Source organism: Corvus moneduloides, chromosome W (assembly GCF_009650955.1).
Source record: "Corvus moneduloides isolate bCorMon1 chromosome W, bCorMon1.pri, whole genome shotgun sequence".
Lineage (NCBI taxonomy): Eukaryota > Metazoa > Chordata > Aves > Passeriformes > Corvidae > Corvus > Corvus moneduloides.
Genome location: NC_045510.1, coordinates 12,145,775 through 12,167,803, shown reverse-complemented (window position 1 = coordinate 12,167,803; position 22,029 = coordinate 12,145,775). Strand labels below are relative to the sequence as shown.

Genomic DNA, 22,029 nt, shown 5'->3' with positions numbered 1-22,029 from the left:
CCACGTTCACTCCCAGAGCAGGAACTGTGAAGGGGTTAACAACAACTGTGCGATGCTGATGCAATCATTCGGACACAGAACATCTGCTGTAAAGATAAACTGCAAAATGCTTCGTGTAGATAAGTCAGCAAGCTTTTTGATTACTTTTTGTGTCATTTGTTGGTACTTCTCCCTCTTTTGGGGCTGAGCTCCGGCAGCCCTGGCTGGCTTTGGCTTTGCAGGCGACAAAACCGCAGAAGCCGCTCTGCTGCCAGACGTTCCGCTGTTCGGCGGGGGGGGTTGCCCTCTGCCGCTTTTGGCTGGGTTTTAGGACCGCTCCGTTGCTCTGCCGCTTTCGGCCGGACACCAGGACTGCCTGTGTCTCCTTGGCCCGCCTGCGCCCCGCCCCCTGGGTCGGGTGTCTCTGCTTCCGCGTTCGCGGTCACTTCTCCCTCGGCCGTCGGAGGGGTAACATCCTGCTCTGCCGAGTTTAGCAGCTCCTGCCGCAAGCGGACGGGTGCTGCTGTGTTTTTAATCGGTTTTCTCGTGGCCAGCCCGAAGGACTGTGCTACCCTGGGCTCCGCTCTGGTCGCTGCCCGCCGCTTCGTAAGACTCCCGTCTGTTCCTTTCCCGGAGCTGCTACACCCGGAGCTGCCACTCTCTAAGGTCTCTATGGCAGCTGCGACCACTGTCTTTTCTGTTTTCATCTCTGCGAGAGTGCCAGTTACTGCTCTCCAGGGTAATTTGAGAGCTTTTGTTCCTTTAGCTTTCTTTTTAAACGATCTTGGATCAGCTAGTTCCTTATAAAGGTGTACTTCTTTAAGTCCCCGCTTTTCTAAAAAGTGTAAAAATAAACCAAGGGCCACCTCTGTTTCCATATCTGCGTCCTACCGCAATAGCTGCGTCTCACCGCAATAGCTGCGTCTCACCGCAATAGCTGCGTCCAACCGCAATTCTGCATCTTACCGCGCTGTCCCTGCTGTCAGGGTCATGCAGCCTTTCAGGTTAAGCCCTTGTCAGCCAAACGGCGGACCCCGCTTTTTGGTCGGTCCAGGCTGGGATCAGACGCTGGCCCGCAGCTGCTGATCCGTACGCCCCCAGTCGCTGCTACCGTGCCTCAGTTGGCTTCCCGCCGAGTCAAAGGAAACGAAGTGCCAGTCCCAGTCCGAGTTCCGAGTTCGGGCGCCAAATGTTGGAAAAGTCCGGCGACTGCAGCGGGGGGAGACATTGCAGACCAGCCAATATGGTTGATAAAAGCAAGCTCCGTTTATTAGCAATCCAGAGGCACTTATATAGTATACCAGCTTGTTAACTCTTAAGTGGCTTAAAACTTATCAAAGTGCATTTCTGCTTCTACATAATTAGACTACATTGGCAAGCTTCTACTAGTTATGTTATGATTAAAGAATTCAGAGTTCACCCTCCCTTCTCCGGGTCTTATCTGCACAGCTGCACACCCTCAAACTCCCTTCTTGTTCCCAGGCCTGTTTCTCACACAGGGATTTTCTCATGGAGACAGTTTCTCACACTAACCTTTGCTTGCAGGCCTATTGCTTGTACAGTTCTTTTATTGATCCCATAATTCTATCAATGATCCATGTCCCTGATCCTTTAACCATTTTGCAACACATGGTCACCCAAATAATCCACCAAGTGGAAATGTGCTCCCACACACTCTTCCATCCCACCAGGGATGGCTTATGGTTCATTGTATAGACCACACATTTTCAATTGCAGGCAGCACTTGGTCCCTCTGACACACCAAGTCTTCCTCCATGAGCAAAGGAGCTGTTGCAATTGTGAACACTACTGTTCCTCAGCAGATTTTTGAGGAACAAAACATTTCTTTCTTGGTCATATTGATTATCACCATAATGTACCAAATTTGCAAGCTGGGCTTTTAAGATCTATGAATTACCCATACATAATTTAACTCCAGAAACAGACACCATAAAGGAGGCAGAATCAACTTTCAAAAAACTAATTTTAATCAAAACAAAAAAAAACACCTGTTATCAGTAACAAGTTTATAAAACAGTGATTTAGTTACATAAATAAATTGATATCGTTGTATCAAATCTTAATTAATTTCAACTTCATGAGCATGTTTACATGGGTAATGAAGTACAACCTTTTTACCTATTATAATAAATAAAATGGAGAGCATGAAATAGTTTTTCTAAACAAAAATACCTACAAACATACCTCTAGCATGTTCTCTAATGAAGGGAACGAGAGACACTGGACAACTTTTGCACCAAAACAAAAACTATTTTAAAAAGCACAAAGATACAGAACCATCAGCTAAAGCAAAGACACGATACTGTAATCAAAGTTGGTCTTTAATAATATAATGAACAGTTTGGTAGTTAGATCTCCAGTTTGGTTAATTTAAAGCATTAAGACAAGGCAAGATAGAAGGCTGCTTTTGTTTGAGCAATTCTAGAGAAAATAAAATATATTAAAAAATTGAACGGAAAAGTAGAACAGTCATACCTACACAACTTTCTGTCCTGCACAAAGTCAAAATACCTATGCAGAATATATATTATATATATATATATATTTGTGCACAAAGGTTAGCTTATTGTTAGCTCACTGCAAAGGCGTAATGTATCACGTCAATCATTTTGCATTTTGTGTCAAAAATGATATTTATTTAGGTTTCCTAGGCTAGGAGGCACAAACTCCAATTCTGGCATACTGTATTCATAATGCTAAGGCTTGCTGCTCTGGCTGTGTATTTTTTGTTGTCCCTCTTTACTATAGTGCCTGTTACAAGCATGTGTTTATGTGTGTATACATATATATACATGCATACATACATATATATATATATATAAAACTTCCCCCAGTAGGTATCATTCCAACCATGCAATCCAAAAGATGGCTCTGAATAGATGCCTAGCATATAGTTCACCACCTGAGCTAACCCTGAAGCAAGGCGCACTTTAGTCCTTCAGATAGTTTTTCTTTAAAACCAAGCTACTGCAGCTTCAAGTATTTTGCATTACATAGATTTGATTTTTTTATAAATTAATGTTAGATTTTTTCAATATTCAGACATATACTATAATATATATACAGTACAATAAATGCTTTCATACTTTAAAAAATTTATTTTGATAAATCCCTGAGAATGTATGTTGACAGTTGCTAAGTTTCCACATGCACAAGCATTGTGTGCCATGCTTCTGGATGAACAGCACTGCAAAGCCACATGGTCAGCCTTTTAACTACTAGTATTTCATTTGTTGGTTTGTTTAAATATGTTGAAATATAACGATGAGTTACAAAGGAGTAAAGCTGAATCCATTCGAGGTACTTATCACAGGATGGAGGTGTTTTGTTTGTTTTTTTAAAGCCATTGCAATATATGTTTTGTTTTTGAGGCTGTGAACATATACAGAAAGAACAGGAGAGTGATGTGGGCTTTTGCCACTTGACAACATATACTCAGTGTAAACCAAACCTTTTTTTAACCTCTCTCTCACACAAAACAGAAAAAAGGAAAAAAATTTAAACACACAAACTTTCACAACATGACAGTTTAGTTTTCAAACTCAGTATAACTATACACATATAATACCAGTGTGGCTTTGTTTCTTTAAGTTCAAAAGGATACAAAGGCAGGCTCAAGTAAAAACAAACAACCTCCTCCCTTCACGCATTTTCATCAACCAAACCGCTCACGAACCAACATCATCAGTTTCTTTTTGCCTTTGTAGATTTGTTTTAGGTTATCAATAAACTGTGTAAACTGGATGTGTCCATCATGAGCCATTAAGAAGGTCTCTCGGGCCTTGGTGAGGAACTCTATAAACTCACTATAGTGTCGTGGGCTGATGTGAGTGAGACGTGAATGAGTTGTATTAATGTAGGCTCCGATCGTGGCATCCAAGAGTTGTCTTAAAGGGGCTTTGTCCAGTGACATGAGCTTACCAGAATTCCTCCTTCCATGGAGTCCCACCATGCCAGGAGTGGTCAAAGTACACCTGCGCAAAATATCTGACAGTACTGTTGCACACTTGACACTTTTGACCACCAGAGGTATTACAGCTGCTAGCTCATTTTTCCCAAGGGAGTGGCTGAGCGCACATGCCCAGAGAACATCATTAATGGCAGGGTGTGTGTCTTGATTGTAACTCAGGTTGAGATGCGTTATGGCCAAAGTGGCCAGCTTATAGGCCCGCATAGGGTAACCACGGTGCTCCATGTATCGTGCTATAGTAAAAAGCTGTGAGTAGCTCATGCTGGTTGTAGCAGCATCTAGAACAATTTGGTAAGCGGTCTCAAAAGCTATGTGATCCTTTTCACATAGAGTGAGTGCAGAGAGGGCACAGTTTTGAGGATCCTTCATGGCACACTGTAGAGCAAGTGTTCTAGCACTGCTGGCCAGCTTCTCCTGCTGATGACAGTCCAGATGCAGATGGACAATGGTGCTGTTGGACATCACTGTTGTAGCAACAATACTAGTGGCTTCTGTTGGAGTGAAAAGTGTAAACCAGTTTTGCATTATACTATCCAGTGCATAAACACCTGGGGAGAGAAAGAAAGGATTAGGCACAACTGACAAAACCTAGCAGATATAGATATTCAGCAAAAGATTATATTCACAGTTCTAAGAGGTTGCCAGTACACTGAAGGAGACCAGCTTCAGCAAGAAAAGCTAAACCAGATAACATATCTGCAAAAGGACATTAAAACAAAGCCTAACTGTGTACACTCTAGCAATCACTGAAATGCAGATAACAAAGCCTGCAAGATAAGCTTTTATCTCCCATTGAGACAACTGAGCTGTTTTACTTGTTATCTAATACAATTTGGATAACAAGTTCTGGCTCATTTGGTCTTATCACATCACTCAAAAGCAGCCCTCACACCAAAGACTTAAAAGGCAATTTTAACTTCTTTTCTTAACATGCATCTCACAGTACAGCACATGCACAAAAGAATATGAAAGCATGCCAAATGTCTCATTTAATAGAACACCATGGCATTTAATACTAAGCACAACTTTAAAAGAAATAAAAAATCCTAACCCCTACCCTCTTCCAACAGGCTTTTCAGATACATCTTGCATCAAATTGATATACACTTGAACATAAAGATTTTTATTAGGGAAATACTCTGAGCAATATCGTAGAAAGGCTTGGGTTGCATTAGTGTTTGGTTTGCTTTGCTTTCCAGTGCAGACGAGAGGCCTGCACAATGTCATAGCCATGTAACAAAGAAGCATTACACTCTAAGCTTGGATTTACAAAGGGGCTTAAAAAAAATGAAACCAAGAAAACAAACAACAAACAATGAGAACCCCTTCATGAGATCTTGTCTGCCACACAGTGTGATGCAACCTCAGCATTTCATTCACCTGTTTTCCGGTTCATCTTCCCCAAAGCTGACAAGACAGTGCTCTCACCAGTCTTTTGGAGCCTCACCCTTCAGAGCAAGCAAAGTTGTAGCATAGTGTAACATCCCATAACCACTACCCTTTTCTCTGCTGCAGCCTCAAACCCAAACCCAGCATGGAGGGAAGAAGGGGAAATCTGGGTTATGGACGTCCCTACCTTGAAGGGGAAAGAAGTTACACTGCATTAATAAACTATTGTCTCACTTGGCCTGTGCCTATTCTATTATATGCTCAAAAAACCCACTCATCACTGACATAATTATTGTCTTCTAAAAAAGGGATTTTAAAGAGAAACAGAAGGTGGGAGATATTTGCAGAGCCTGAGTGTTGACAAACAAGATCAAGCCCTCTAAGATTAGCTGACAAAAAGGCAGGAGCCCTTGAGAAGCATCTCAGAACATACCTATTTCTGTTGCACATGTTACCAACCACCTCACCATTTCCCGTCGTCGCCAATTCAATGTTGACAGTGTCATCCGCATCACCTATTAAAACAACACAAAAAAAGTACAAATTAATCCTATTGTAAAACCAAGACAATATACCAACAATCAGGGATTTAAGTTACTCAAATACAGTGAGGTTCAAAATGGCAGCCTCTTTCCTTCTCAGCTCTGTTACGTCTTTTTAGCTGATATGTCAAAAGATTTGATAAATACTACTCAGCTGCCTTAGAAGAGCATACAGAGAGTAATTCCAACTGCAGGTCCTTCTAGGCTAGAGGAGAAAATCTGTTTTATTTGGGGAGAAGAAAAAAAACAAACAAAACCCTCACCACCCCACAAAAAAGCCCTCCTGCCTCCAACCAACAACAAAGCCCAACCAATTATCAATTATCCAAATTAAATTATCCTGTGTCTCCTCCCTCTATGTATATAAATCTTTAAAGTGGAAACATGTCAACTCCTGTTGGACAATCTAACCAATCAAATTTTTCCCCCATATGTATTTTTTGGTCATTGACTTCAACAATACACACAGGAGTCAGAGTGTACTGTGATTTGACTGGCTGCTTATGCTGCAAAGATATATATATATATATACATACTGTCAGAGACTTAAATAATTCATGCCTCAAACATTGATATAAAGTTTTGCTTATTATAACAAAAACTATATAAAGAAGCTACAACCGAAGAAGCCTCCCTGATGATAGCTGACTGAGACTTTGGACTGTAAGTTAAACCACTCAGATTAGAGAAAGGGAAAACCCATTCTTTAATCATCTCAGGCCTAGGAAAAAAAAACAAGGCTGAAAAAGAAGAATGCATCCACAAGAAAGCCAAACACAGCAGAGATTCTTCCCTGGCTGAGTTTGGGGTGGGGGAGACCACAGCCCACAGAAGCCAGGTTGACAGATTTCCCCCCCCCCCCCCCCCAAAATGAGGCGGGAGGGAAGAGGTTCTGGGTGTAACCTCCGGTTAGAGGCAGTGAACACCTATCCTCCCTTACACAAACTGGCCCAGCTGTGGAACCCCCAACCCCACAGGAAACATCCACAGGACATTCATGTGAGATGCAGCTGAGGGGGTGTCAGAATCCGTCAAAGACCCCCCAAAGTGCCCCCCAGAGTCATTCCTGAGGCCTCGTACCACAGGACTGCATGTGATGCAACAAACCTGGAGTCTGTTGCAGAAGACAATGGCAAACTCCCCCCCAGGGAGGTGCCTGGGTTTTCCTACCTAGCCTGAGCATATATTAACCGATCATATTCTATGCTTTTTGGGGGGACCTTCACCACCAAGAAGACCAGATGGAGAGGATCAACGGAACATCGTTGGGATCCACGGAGTGGTGATATTTTCCTTATTCTGTCCCTGTAACTCTCTTTCTGTCCCCCCCTCATTTTCTATTTCTTTCTTTCTTTCTCTCTCTCTCCTCCTCATATTTGCTATCAAATAAAACCCATACTATTGTCACTGGAATATGGTCTCGTTTGCACCTTAATTCGGGCAGAGGCATTTCTAAGAATTTTAGTAACCGGATCATAACACACACTTCCAGACGTATCCCAATATTCTGGGGCATAAGTTATATTCTTCTCTATACTTCCAGTTGAAGGCAGCAACACTGGAAGAAAGAGACAGGCCCAGTCTATTAATATGTGGCTGCACAGCTGGTGTCATCACCATAATTTGGGGGTTTTTGATAGTGGAATGGCCTACACAGCACTGAGCATGCTGACATCAGACAGAACTCACCTTTCTCAGCAAGGGAGGAGAGTCTTTGCTCAGGAACTAGTGGGGCTCATTGGCAGGGCTTTAAACTAGATGTAAGGGGGGAGGGGGACAACAGCAGGCTTGTACCTGGGAAGCTGTGGGATGAAAGGCCAAGGTTAGAGGGATGGAGTGCAAGTGAGGGTCCTCTGGCGGTGACTCTGAAATGTGCTGGTCGCACTGGAGCACACTTGCAGTCTTATGGAGATGAGCCAGGGACTCCTGAAGTAACAGAAGCCAACAGGGAAACACCAGGGAAATATCTCAAAGAAATTAAGGGATGTTCCTCTAGGAAGGATATATGGCCAACAGCCCAGCTGAGATGCCTTTACACCAATGCACGCAGCATGGGCAACAAACAGGAGGAGTTGGAAGCCACAGTGCTGCTTGAAAGTTATGACCTTATTGCCATTACTGAAACTTGGTGAGACGAATCCCATGACTGGCGTGCAACTATCTATGGCTACAGGCTGTTCAGAAGAGACAGGGGAGGTAGGAGAGGCGGAGGGGTTGTCCTCTGCATCAAGAGGTGTATTGTGAAGTGTGGGAACAGTGCCAGACACCTGGCATCCTAACCAAGATTAGAACAAGAGAATATTAACCCTAAAGGCTCTGCTAGCTTGTGTGTTTGCTGAGGATGCTGTGAAAAAATTGCTTTGGTGGAAGACCACCATATGAGTGTGTAACTTACTGTGATTGAAAACAATCACATGCATGGAATGCTTGAGACATGTTTTGTGTATTACAAAATTAGCAGAGGCCCTGAGGACCAATCAGAAGGCAGTTGTTTATCTGTAACAAAATTTAAATAAAAGGGAGCTCACATGGGAAGGAGACAAGAAGGGAAAAACTACACCTAGACCAGAGCTCAGAACAATTAACACCGCATCAGTGTGTTTTCTTCTCATTGCTGATATATTGATATTGATATTTTGATTTTTTATATTTAGATTATTTCTTACATTTAGATTTTTCTTTGCATTTGATGTCATTACCAACATTTGGTGAGCCACAAGATGCAAACATATCAAAGACGTGATACTGATGACGTGGGAATAGATCACAGATGTGATACCAACATTGGGGAACTTTTCAGTGAACCACAATCCGATGGGGGGTAAGTTGCTAGCACATCATATGAAATTAGGACAGTGGTATTCACTGGACGAAGAACCGTGGGATTGTGCAGTCTAATATCATAGGACGGGGTTTCCCAGGAGCATCGACTCTACTTAAAAGCGTTACAACAGATTGTTGTCAATGCAGAACATAAAATCTCTGACAAGCAATTAGAGCAACTTTTATTACTGGTTAAACAGCACTGTAATTGGTTTCCAAATGAGGGAAGCTTTCATGTTAAGGTATGGGAACGTGGGGGAGCATTTACGAAGATGTAGACTTAGGTTTTTAGATTCCTGATTTGGTAATAGTAACGTGGAGATTTCTCATGAGTACTTTAGAGCCCCTTCGAGTAGCTGAGGCAGGGGGTGATGAAAAGGATACTGGTAATGAACCTGATGGGGATGTGTTACTGTCAGCTCCTGTTAATCCTGAAAAGGAGCCAGACCTGTATCTTCCCTTAAAACAACGCTTAGCACAACCTTTAGAACCTTCCAATACTCTCCCTCAGGTATTTAGCGAAGAACCATTTGCACCTTATGTATCCCCCCCGCCCCCCTCCACCTGTCTCGGAAAAGGACCCGTCTCTCCCTGGCAATGCTCCACAATCGCAAGCGTTTATGGCACTGGAGCTCTGTAAAAGGGAAGCGTTATTGCAGGTTGATGTAACATCTTTTGCTTTTCCCGGGAAAGACTCTATTAACGCCAGCCCCATCGCCCCGGGAGCTGCCCTGCGGGTGGGGGCAGCTCCGGCAGCGCCGCCGCTTCCCTGCTCTTTGCGCCCTTGATCGGCGCAGCCGTCGGTGTCCGTCCGACCCCCCTCCCCCTCCCCCCCCCCCCCCCCACCCCACCCCCCGCAGCCGCAGCAGCACCGTCCAGAGCCCCGGCAGGGCACTCAACGGCAGCAGCAGCCTCAGCACGGGCAGGGGGCCTAGTGTGGCCTGCCCCCGCCCGCTTCATCCTCACGCCGCTTCACACAGCGGTGGTGCGGGCTCACGGCTCGGCCGCTCAGCACAGCGCTGGCGCATAGCCGTGGGCCGGATCTGCCGCCCGGAGGGCGCGCCTTACGCCCCTCAAATCGCCAGGGCTTCCCAGCTCAATCCGTGAATGTTTTTTCAAATAACATTTTATCTAATGAAACTGACTTGTATTTTAATTTTTTTTCCGGTTTTCACAAGGGAAAAGCATTGCAGCATAATAAAAAAAGGAGAAATAACAATAATAAAAAAAATCGGATAATAAAAAAGTTGGGCAGAAGAAACAAATGAAATTACACCTGTGTTGAAAGCAACAGTAAAACTGTCATTAACTTAGGTGAAATTCCCTTGGTAGCAATTCCTGGAAAGCCCATATTTTGTATACTTTGTCTCTTTTCTGAGATTGCAGGTTACAACAATTTTTAACCCACATCTCTGAAAGGAAAACCCACTATATAATTTAAAATTGGAGGACTATCTTCTACAGGAACCACATTATTTTCTGAGGCTGTCCCAGAATTAAAGATTTTTCTTCTGTGTGCAGACTGATAACATCATTGGAGTCACAAGCCTACAAATAAGAGGCAAACTTGGCAACATCAAAATTGAAACCATAGGGTAAAATTTATGTTTACTGTACATAGCCCAGTTGTTCAAAGAGCTGAGCATGTTGGCACCAGTCCAGCAAAGTACTTAGAGGATGGCTGGGTCTCCTGAGGTGCCAACAGATCACCCCAGTTGATTACATAGATCAGTGGCCTTGAAAGGTGTCCTGGTTTTCCTTCTTTCCCTGGGCATACATTTTAGAGGTTCCTTCAAGGGGATTGGACATGTCATCTTCCATCATTTCTGGCAGTTTGGCTACAGGCAACTGGAGCTGCTTCCTTTCTGAGTCTTGCACTCCTTCAATTCATGCACTCATGCTGCCAGAGCAGAAGTGGGTTGTCTATCCCACTTCCTCATGTTTTCCCCACTATCACACAGGAAAAACCATAGCTCATCTCGTGGGATGTACCTTCTCTTTCTAGCTGGGGGACATCTGTGTCTGGTAACAGAATCTCTGATTTGTACCGCCAAGATTTGGAGAAGGCCCTCTTTAATCTCCTTCTTGAGTTCCTGGTGATTCTTCTCTATCTTATCTTCCACTTTCTGCAGACGTGTTTCCACAGCTGCGATTCTTGCATGTGTTGGGCCATGCATGGCATCTGCATATACTCGGAGCTTCATCGCCATATCCCACACGGTCTCATTCCCACCGTCATCCGGTTTCATCATTGCTAAAGCAGAAGCATATTCTTGTGGCCCAAGTCATATGAGTTTTTGCCACATCACTGCATCAACTCTGACCCTGTCTAGACTCCTCAATCCTGGGTCATCTGTGTAGACAATCTCTACCACTGCTAGTTCTCTCAGGCATTGGATCCCTTGTTCTATGGTCTTCCACGGGGTTTGCTGCATATAGAAATCATCTCCGCACAGGTATCTATCCCTTGCACCACTCAAGAGCCGTGTTCAGAGACTGACAGAGTCAGCCCTCCTCATTATCACTTGGTCGATAGCCAGATCAAGTGACAGGGATCCCAAATGCCTCGCTTCAGCACCTTCCAGCATTGTATCATCACCTGCAGCGTCCCAAAGACGGACCATCCAACTTATTATGGATTCATCAGACCGTTGGGTGTAGTCCTTTCTTAGGCTAGGAAGGTCCTTTATAGACATGGACTCAGTAATGATTTCTGGGCCTGAGTCACTTTCTGGCTTTGAGATTCCTTCCCCCACATCATCATCATCTTTCACTGGACAATCGGTTTTGGTTGTGTGCTTTTTTCTCATGGTAGGAGCAACTGTTAATGGCTTAGGCTTGCTGTCTAGTTTGGCTGCAGCCTGAGTGACTGGGGTGTCTGCTGATTTATCTTCCTGCCCCTCCACCTTTTATCTGCTGCCCTACAATATCTAGCAGTGTACGATAAGCATATGCCAAGGCCCAGCATATTGCAATGAGCTTTTTCTCATTAGAATTGTCATTGTATTTCTCTTTCAGATATTTCCCCTCTTCAGCTGGGTTCGGAATTTGTTCAGGGGGAAAGTTCCAGGCTATCGGGTTAGACAATTCCTTCAGGGTTTGGCCCATATCCTCCCATTCCCCACACCACTCAGGATTTTCCACATCTGGGTCAGGTGTCTCATCAGTCACCCTAGAAATCTCAGCCCTGATTCTAGACAAGCTGCAGACCATATAGAGGAAGTTTACCAGATAAAACACCAGGAAGGTGGTCTGTAGATACAAAAATGCTGCTAGCAAGGATTTTCTTGCTATTTTCTAAGTCCATGAGAGACTTTTCTCTCTCACAGAAGAGGTAGCAGAGTTATGTAAACAACCAAACCACCTGCAGCCTTGAGAATTCTTGTTTATGGTACAGTAGAAAAATATTTTGACAATGGATGTTTTAGGATTTTAGCCAATCACCCCCAAGGGGTGGCTGATCCTTGTCCAATTAGACTATGAAGAAAAAAGTCTATAAAAGAGTTTGTAAAATAATTAAATAAATCAATCTTGCTGCACAATTCCTGCCTCCTGGATCTTCTCTCCTCCTCCTCCCTATGGCTGCGGGACACGGTGATATACCCTAGGGCCCAGGCCTGCGGCAATATTTGGTGCTGCCTGATGTGATCTGAAAGCTGCGAAGTGTCCTGCTGCTGCGAGCCAAGCTGAATTTCTCTAGAAGTACGCTGTTCCCCTTCCCCCCCCAGGACCGGGAGGCCCGACGTGACTGAGAAATGGCGAACAGCGGCTCACAAACCGACGCTGTGGTAATGGTCTGGAAAGGTGTGTTTAGCATATTGCACACCTCCATTTCTGAAAACTCAGTTCGGGAATTATTAGATTGGGCTACCTTAAAAGGGATTTCCATGGACAGATACTGCCCTGGACTTTGCCTTATGGCAGGAACTTGGCTGTGCTGTCCGGCATGAACTCCCGTTTGGGGACCCAGCAGTGTTAGAATTATACAAAACCTGGTGTTTGTTATTTATTCTGCTGACCAACCTCGACCGTGGCAGCAGAGCTGGCTCGCCTATTTCAGTGATGAATGACGGAGGAATGTCCGAGGGGGATCCCGCTGACCGGGCTCCAGGGGCAAGTGATGGTGAATCTGAAAAAACACCCTCAGCTCCACAGGCAGAGCCTGCACCGCCTCACCCTGCACAATCGCAGGACTCCGCGGCCCCCAGGGACCCCGCGCCAGCAGAGGCGGGGGTGTTGGGGCAGCGGGAGGGCGCGCAACGTGCCTTGCTGCTTGGCTCGGCGGCGGCCACGGCTTATCCAGGGCCATGAATTAGCAGCTTAGCGAATTGGACCATGGCAGCTCCTAGCCTATTTGCCTATGCATCAACAGAGCCAGAACCGCCCGGACATCCCTTCTTGGCCAGCGCAGCTCCAGGCGTGCCTGCACCAAGACTGCCTGGGTGTGGTCCGCTGCCCTCCTTGACGCTGGACGGTTCTGCACCGCTGCAGAACCGAGCCATCAACCTTTTAATACAGCATCTGCCTTTGCTGACAGAGTTACTGAACATATCACAGAAGCTGGAGGTACTGCTCAGCTTGCAAAAGCAGCTGTTGGAGATGCCAGAGGCACCCTGCCGCAAGGGGTGCACCAGGCCGGCGCCGCCCACGGGAGACGAGGCTCCAAACCAGGAAGTGGCTTAGCCAGCGGTGAACGTAGAAGTAGCGCTGCCGCGGGAGAACCAGGAAGCGGCCACGGCTGCAGAGCAGCGGCTGGGGGCGGCGGCGCCGAACGCGGGCAGGAAGCGAGAAACAGCAGCAGTTTCGGCAGCAGCGCCGGGCACTGGCGTGGTGCAAGAGATGAGCGCAGCGCCCGGCACAGCTGTAGCCCCAGAGACGGCTGCAGCAGCTCCAGTACCAGTTCGGTCGGGAATAGCCGAGGTGGCATCCCGAAAAGAAGCTGCTATTCAAACTGCAGCGCAGCCAGCTGTAGTCTGTGCTGTCTGTTCTGCCCCTAGCCAACCTAGCCAAAGTGCCCCTCTCCGTCCACCTCTGTTCACTCCCAGCACCTCAGAGTTGCCTTTGCCTGATGACTCATTGTCAGGCAGTGAAGCAGATGAGGTTCTTGCCCCGGGGCGTAAAGCTGCCGTAGCCACGCGGCCAAGAAAAAGGCTGCTCCGGTCTCGCCCCTGGACCTTTCAGGACTGCACGGTAACAGTGCGTCCGACCCACTACAATCGCTTCTTAGAGTCAGTTAAGATGTGAGCGTTGGAGGAGGGTGACTGGAGGTTATTGGAAACACTTGGAATGCCAAATAGATTTGAGGATTCGGGGGGTAATCGGGAAGCTGTTACACTCCATCCACAGGCTGTGCCAGAAATTCAGGATGGTAGTGACTCCCCAAAAGGGGAGATCCAAGCTTTCCCAGTGTATAAGGCACTCCCAAATTCAGGGGAGCATGACAAGCATGAGGTGATTGCTTGGAAGGTTGCACTGGATTTGCAATCCAAGGTGGCACAACATGGGCTAGGTTCTGCTGAGGTTATGCAGATAATAAGGGTGATAAATACAGATTTGCTTGCTCCATTTGATATTAGACATTTAGGTCAAATTCTATTTCAACCTATACAATTTACAGTTTTTGAGAAAACCTGGAGAAAGCTGGCCGACAAGGCTGCATTAGGGAAGATGCAGCTCCCAGCTGCCAATCCTAGACGTGCAGTGGGAACAGATGCTTTGATGGGGACTGGTCCCTTCTCTGATCCCAGCCTACAGGGTACTTTGTCCGCTAGCATCCGGCAGCAAGCTCAACAGGTCGGCATGGCTGCCCTGTTAAAAACCATAGAGTTGTCTGCGCCTAGAAAGCAATATACTGAAATAGTTCAAGGAAAATCAGTTATTCCTCTCTTTTGTAGAGAAAGTCGCTGCTTCTCTCGAGAAGCAGGTTGAGGATGACGGGTTAAGACAGATGTTGTTAAGGCAGTTAGTGAGAGATAACGCAAACGAGGAGTGCAGAAAAATCATAGATGCCTTACCGGGAGATCCTGAGGTAACAGACATGGTCGAAGCCTGCGCTAAGGTGGGATCTGGGAACCAGAAAAGGTCTGCTTTGGCTGTGTTCCTGCAGCCTGTTCACACATCTTCTGATAGTGAACCAAAGCAACCAAAACAGGTGAAAAAACGGAAGCAGCCTAAGCCAAGCGAAAAAGAGAACACAGCGATGCCCCAGTGCAAGAGGTGTGGCAGGCCAGAGCATTGCTCAGACTCTTGTAGATCCCAGACTCATGCCGATGGTCGGCCTTTGTCGGGAAACTTCCGCCGGGATGCAAGGAGGGGGAATTGCTCTCTGATGCAGTCGCTCCCCCAGAGGGTGGCACAGGCGTACTCAGCCACCCTAGAAACAGCACCCAGGGATCAGACGGTTTTGACGTCCACACCGCAGCCACAGTCATCTTAGACTCTAGCAGTATTTATAAGGTTCCCTTGGACGCATATGGACCCTTAGGCCAGGGATCCAGTGCGATGCTGGTGGGAAAACCTGACATTGCCCATCAAGGAATCTTAGTGCACTCAGGAGTTATTGATGCTGACTTTAAAGGTCAGATTCATGCTATGGTCTCCACACAAAAACCCCCTGTCACTATTCCTGAAAAGACCTGCCAAATTTTTAATGGGGGTCACTGTGCGTAAGGGCACACAGTATCCTACACTGCCTTTGCGGTGGTTGACTAACACACCAATCCGAGTCAGGCTCTGCTCAGTTAGTTGAATTAAGGGCTGTTACCATGGCTTTTCAACGATTGTCACAGGAACCTTTGAATTTGGTTACTGAAGCCGACTAGAAAAAGCTTTGTATACAACTAATCACCTTACAGTACCACAAAATTCAAATAATCCTGTTATTCTGAATAATTTTCTCTCATTGCAGTCTTCAGGGTAGACACAACTGGCCCAGGCAAGTCTGGGTACGGAATTTACTCACTAACCAGTGGGAAGGCCCTCATGAGCTTATCCTTTGGGGTTGTGGGTATGCTTGCATTTCCACAGATACTGGAGTATGGTGGCTATCTTCAAAATGCGTTCGCCCTGACCTGCGGCACCAGAGGCAGAACAGGCAACCTCCAAATGATGACCAGAACGCCAACCATCCAAATGGCGACCAGAATGTAGATCATCAGCCTAATGACTCTTCTGATGATGACCAGGATGTCAACCATCAGGCGGATGGTCCTTCCACACGCGGAGACTGAACTTTAAATTTCTTGTTATGGAGTCAGATAGTTAAAGCCTTAAGGACATATTTAGAATTAATAACTGATGTAAATTTCTATTTAGGATTAATAGTAGAGTTTTTATCTTATCAAACAAAAAGGGGGTCTGTAGATACAAAAATGCTGCTAGCAAGGATTTTCTTGCTATTTTCTAAGTCTGTGAGAGACTTTTCTCTCTCACAGAAGAGGTAGCAGAGTTATGTAAACAACCAAACCACCTGCAGCCTTGAGAATTCTTGTTTATGGTACAGTAGAAAAATATTTTGACAATGGATGTTTTAGGATTTTAGCCAATCACCCCCAAGGGGTGGCTGATCCTTGTCCAATTAGACTATGAAGAAAAAAGTCTATAAAAGAGTTTGTAAAATAATTAAATAAATCAATCTTGCTGCACAATTCCTGCCTCCTGGATCTTCTCTCCTCCTCCTCCCTACAGCTGCGGGACACGGTGATATACCCTAGGGCCTAGACCTGTGGCAATAGTGGTCTCTTTAACATCCAGGGGAAACTGAACATTCTCAAAACATAACGTATCAAACTTAAAGGGGAGGGAGATGAAAGGCTGGGAAACCCTGTCCCCTCCTCCTCTAACAAACTGGATGCAATTACTAATAAACTCCCAAATCAGGCTACTGAAACTAGGACTGGGGTTAGGACAGAGAAACCGCATATCATACACACTTTGAACAACTGCCTGTACCTCTGTTAGCTTCTTATAAATCATTTTCATTGAGCACAGCAAAATAAAAATCCCGATTCGTGCCCCGGTTCTGTAAAAATTATGTATCAGGGACAAAATCAGAGCTATTTGTGGATAGCCAAACTGGCCTAGGGACCAGAAAGGCATTAGTACCTCAAACCAGAAAGATAGTATGAACTCTACCAACATGGTGACTACTTTACCCCAACACAGAATAAGTAAATTCAAACCAAAATGTAATTAGCACAGGTTTTTTCACTTTCCTCCAGACCACGCGCTGGGTGCCACTAATTATTTGGCCTGGTTTGAGACAAATTCGGAGGAACGTCCAAATTTGAACGTCCTCTGATAAAAGGCAGGTTACAGCCACCCCTCCCCCACCAGGTTTGGGGAAAAAAAATTTTCCTCAGAGGAAAGTGAAGGAAAAACAACCCTATTTATTTAACAAACACATGGGAAAAGAATAATAATGCTAAATAATAAAACCTCTCACTGTGGAGAGAAACCTGGTAAGATTTTAGAGTCCTTTCTTTGGGTGTGGTCTCTCTCTCTCCTCTGGAGCTGGGTTCAACGTAGGCCCCTCCAGGCCTTGGTGGAAAGCTCTCCCAGTGAGTTCTGGTGTTCTCAACAGTTCCAGAAGAGAAGAAGAAGAAGCCGAAGTCCCAGGGAAAAAAAAACTTTCTTGCCTCAGTTCGCAGACTATCTGAAAACCAAAGGAGTTTAACTCTCCGTCTCTCTCCTGAGAAAAAGGAGCCGAGAGCTGGGAAAAAGCAGGAAGGTGCTTTCCTCCGCTCTGTAGCAGCCAGGAACGCAGGGGAGTGTATATCTGTGTCCTTGAACACAAAACTGCTCAGTTTTCTTTTCTCCCTTTCTCTCGGACCCAGCTTAAAGACACAGAAAGGCACAGGATTCATGTCTGGCATAGGGAAGACAATAGGGAATACAGTATCATACAGTCACCCCAGGACAAAAGGGGATAAGCTCATTAAGGCAAACCAACTAGTACAAGAATAATTACGAACAGGACACATAGTTCCTTTTTCTAGTCCCTGTAATACACCTATTTTTGTGATCCCAAAGAAATCAGGAAAATGGTATTTATTGCATGATTTACAACCTATCAATGCAGTCATAAAACCCATGGGTGCCCTGCAATCAGGTACCCCAAACCCTACTTTACTGCCCAGGGATTGGAACTTGATTCTTATTGATTTAAAAGCCTGCTTTTTTACTATCCTTCTGCACACTGAGGATCAGGAGCATTTTGCTTTTTCTGTCCCTTCTGTTAATAATGCTGAACCCATGCGTCAATATCATTGGACAGTGCTTCCTCAGGGGATGATAAATAGCCCTACTATTTGTCAAATTTTGGTGTCCAATGCCCTGGTGCCTGTGCAGGCTCGATATTCTCAGAGCATAATTTATCATTATATGGATGATATTCTAGTTTGTGCACAGGATGATTCATATTTGCAAGATACTATTTGGTATCTCATTCTTAATCTTACTCAGCATGGGCTACAAATTGCCCCTGAAAAAATTCAGAGAACCCCCCTTGGCAGTATTTAGGATGGATACTGACTGAATGAAATGTGAAACCACAGCAATTAACTTTAAAGCCTGATGTCAAAACATTGAATGATTTACAAAAGCTACTGAGAGCAATTAACTGGGTACGATCCATGGTAGGTTTAGCCACTCATCAATTAAAACATTTCTTTGCTCAGTTGAAAGGAGACCCTGATTTATCTTCTCCATGAACATTATCTTAAGAAGCTATTCGAGAATTAGATATAATTAGCTCACAAATCTCCACTGCAAAAGCAGACAGAATTGTTTCAGCTTTACCAGTTCGCTTGTTTTTATTCCCTACTGCACCTTATCCCACAGCTTTAATAGGGCAATTGTAGGGAGACAGGATGATCTACTTAGAATGAATTTTTTTACCAAATACACCTAGGAAAACAATCACTACCCCGATAGAGCTCTATGCGTCTTTAATTAAGAAGGGCAAAACCCACATCATACAATTGACAGGATATGATCTGGAGGTTATTAATTTACCACTGTCTGTTGGCAACTATGAGTATTTGTTACAAAATTCAGATATTTTTCATATAGCATTGGCAGATTTTGTAGGACAGATTTCTTTCTCTTTGCCTTCAGACAAACAGTTGCAAAATGTTGTTCACTTGCCTTTAACACTACAAACTATTGTGTGCCATAACCCTATTCCTGGTGAACATAATGCTTTTATGGATGGATCAGGAAACACAGGAAAGGCAGTCGTTACATGGCAAGATGGTCACGAATGGAAATATGCAATAAATCAAACAGGTGGTTCCACTCAATAGGTTGAACTACATGCAGCGGTGTTAGCTTGAATGATTTTTTAAACAAGAAGCAGTCAATATAATTAGTGATTCTGAATATGTTGTTAATGTCATAATGAGAATACATGGTGCTTTTATAAAGGAAATTAGCCATAAGATATTGTTTGAGCTTTGTTCAATTGAAGTCACTAATTGAGAACCAAAACCAACCTCTTTTTATTATTCATATACAGAGTCACACAAATTTACCTGGTCCTATAGCAGAGGGGAATGCCAAGGTGGAAAGCTTAACTGCAGCAACATTACAATTCAATTATGCCCACTTATCTCATTCATTTTTTCACCAGAATGCAGCAAGGCTGAGTAAACAGTTTCACATCCCTTTGTTTGAGGCAAGAGATATTGTGTGTGCTTGCCCAGACTGTCAGAGATTGCCTTCACATCCTCCTGCTCAGGAAGTTAATCCCCAAGGCCTACAGCCTAATGAGTTATGGCAAACTGATGTTACTCACATACATTCTTTTGGTTGTTTGAGGTTTGTTCATGTTACCATTGATACATTTTCTAGCCTAATATGTGCTTCTGCTCACACAGGGGAAAAAGGTAAAGATATCCTTAGACATTGGACACATTGCTTTGTATTATGGGCCTGCCAAAGACTCTAAAAACTGACAATGTCCCAGGTTATACCTCTAAAAATACTCAGTAATTCCTTCACCAATGGGGTATGAAAACTGTTACAGGGATCCCATATAATCCCCAGGACCAAGACATGATAGAACGATGTCATTTGACCCTGAAGCGCATGTTATTAAAACAAAAAGGGGGGAATATGGATCCTCAAGAATAATTAGATAATGCAATATTTACACTAAATTTTTTGAATGCAGATCAGCAATCTCGTTCCCGGCAGAGTGACACTGCTCTGAAGGTTTGTGTGCGCAGAACCAATTTCCAAAAGTTTTACATAAGGCTCCACAATTGGGTGTGCAATGGCAAGGCCCAGATGATTTACTAACCTGGGGGGGGGAGGCATGCATGTGTTCTATTGCCAACAGGCCCGAAGTGGTTATCTGCTCATCTGGTAAAACCATACCATGAGCTGGAAAAACCAGTCCAACAACCCGATACCCCAGCTGAAGAGAATCTCAATACCTAAGAAGAGGCGCTGCATGACACCAGCCAGCAGCAAGCGGACGAACCCAGAGATAACATGGGGGATGCTGAAGACCCTGCAGCAAAGAGCAGAAATCCTGATGCATGGTATAGGAGTGGCACGAACCCTGGAGAACACCTTCCTGGCCTACCTAGCAATCGTAGCTAGCAACAGTACTGTAAGAAGTTTATTCAGTTTTCTTTTTATCATGCCTTTGGTGACTGCAGAACAGGTATATTGGGTTCATGTTGTTGGTCCTCCCATTTCCTATCAGATAGCTAATAGCTTTTATTATCTCTGCCATAATAATAGCAGCTACGGCTGCTATTACAACAACGGCGCTTACAAAAGCTGTGCAAACTGCTCATGCTGTTGCTGATGTGTTAGGTAATTTTAAGGCAAAAATGGCCATGCAAACAAGTATTGATCAACAAATATTAGCTAGATTAGATGCATTAGAAGCAGCACTAGTGTGGTTAGGAGATCAACAAGAAGCTTTAAGCAGTCGCCTGAAACTTTGCTACGATTAGGAACATCAGGATCAGGGGTTGCGTGTTACTCCCAGATGTGCTAAGGCCTGAGCAGCAGGCCCCAGCCAGAGTTGACTTACAAGAGGAATCCTGAGCACTATGTGACTGACACCATCAGTATGATTTAGCTAAAAATAGATGACAAAGACGCTTATGCTAGCTGTTTGATGCTGAACTAGCTGCTTTAGAAACTTTCACATAACCTTGTGTGTAGGTACAAAAATACTGTTAGTGAGGATCTTCTTGTTATTTTCTAAGTCCGTGAGAGATTTTTCTCTCTCACAGAAGAGGTAGCAGGGAATGTAAACAACCAAGCCACCTGCAACCTTGGAAAGTCTTGTTTATGGTATAGTAGAAAATATTTTGATAATGGATGTTTTAGGATTTTGGCCAATCACCCCCAAGGGGTGGCTGGTCCTTTGTCCAATTAGACTGTGAAGAAAAAGTCTATAAAAGAGTTTGTAAAATAATTAAATAAATCAATCTTGCTGCACAATTCCTGCCTGTTGGATCTTCTCCTCCTCCCTATGGCTGCGGGACACGGTGATATACCGTAGGAACCAGGCCTGCGGTAATACTTGTGTAGCTATCTGTAAGAAATGTATCCAACTGACATTAATAGAGGCTCGTTTGTAGGATATTTTAGGGAAAGCCCTCCCAGCCAAAGCCTGGGCTCTGACCAAGCCCTGGCCCTGGCTGGTTGGGAACTGGACCATCAGAACCAGGAATTTCTGTGCTAAAAATATAATCAAGTCACTTCAACTTGCTGATTTGGGCCTATACAGGCTGGACCCCCTTTCGGGGCAAACTCAGAGACCTTACCTACGAGTGGATGCACTGTGTGGAATTTCCCAGTTACCCAGAAGGGTTCTCCCGGTCCTTGCTATGAAACAAGGCTCCCCAATGATTGCGGACTCTGGATGATGGTAAAGTATTTAGGCAGTTGGTGATGTATCTAAGTCACTATCCTTTCTCCTGTATAGTAATGATTAGGTGCATTACCTTGCTTATGATTGCTTGTTGTTAAAGCCGAGAACATACTAAGCTTATTATTTTATTAAAAGTATCATTTTACTTTTGTGTTGCTTTAATATTCATAGTAAAATAAGACCATTCATTCCATTGGTATCTGTGCCCTTTGGATCACCCCTGTCAACTGGCAAAACACTCCACTGCAATCAAACCACTTGTGGCTGGGAACATGTTAAAGCCCATTTACAGTGATGCCTTAGGTTTTAACTTTTATATTTTTCAAATTCTGTACTGCTTAGTGTGTAACTCTGAAGTTTCTTGTAGCCTGTTAATTTCTGCTCTCTCGTGCTAGGTAGACATAACA

At 44.5% G+C, this 22,029-nt stretch overlaps 1 protein-coding gene across 1 annotated transcript in view; it reads right to left on the bottom strand.

Moving 5' to 3' along the window:
* Positions 1–3,316: 3,316 nt before the first annotated feature.
* The window catches only part of LOC116437343 (zinc finger SWIM domain-containing protein 6-like), a 405,850-nt gene continuing 387,137 nt past the window's right edge, over positions 3,317–22,029 (bottom strand). The window contains exons 13-14 of the mRNA XM_032095013.1: positions 5,793–5,874; positions 3,317–4,518 (exon numbers count right to left, since the gene is read on the bottom strand). Coding sequence (XP_031950904.1) covers positions 3,656–4,518; positions 5,793–5,874 — 945 coding nt within the window. The 3' untranslated portion in view covers positions 3,317–3,655. The remainder of the gene's footprint in view (positions 4,519–5,792; positions 5,875–22,029) is intronic.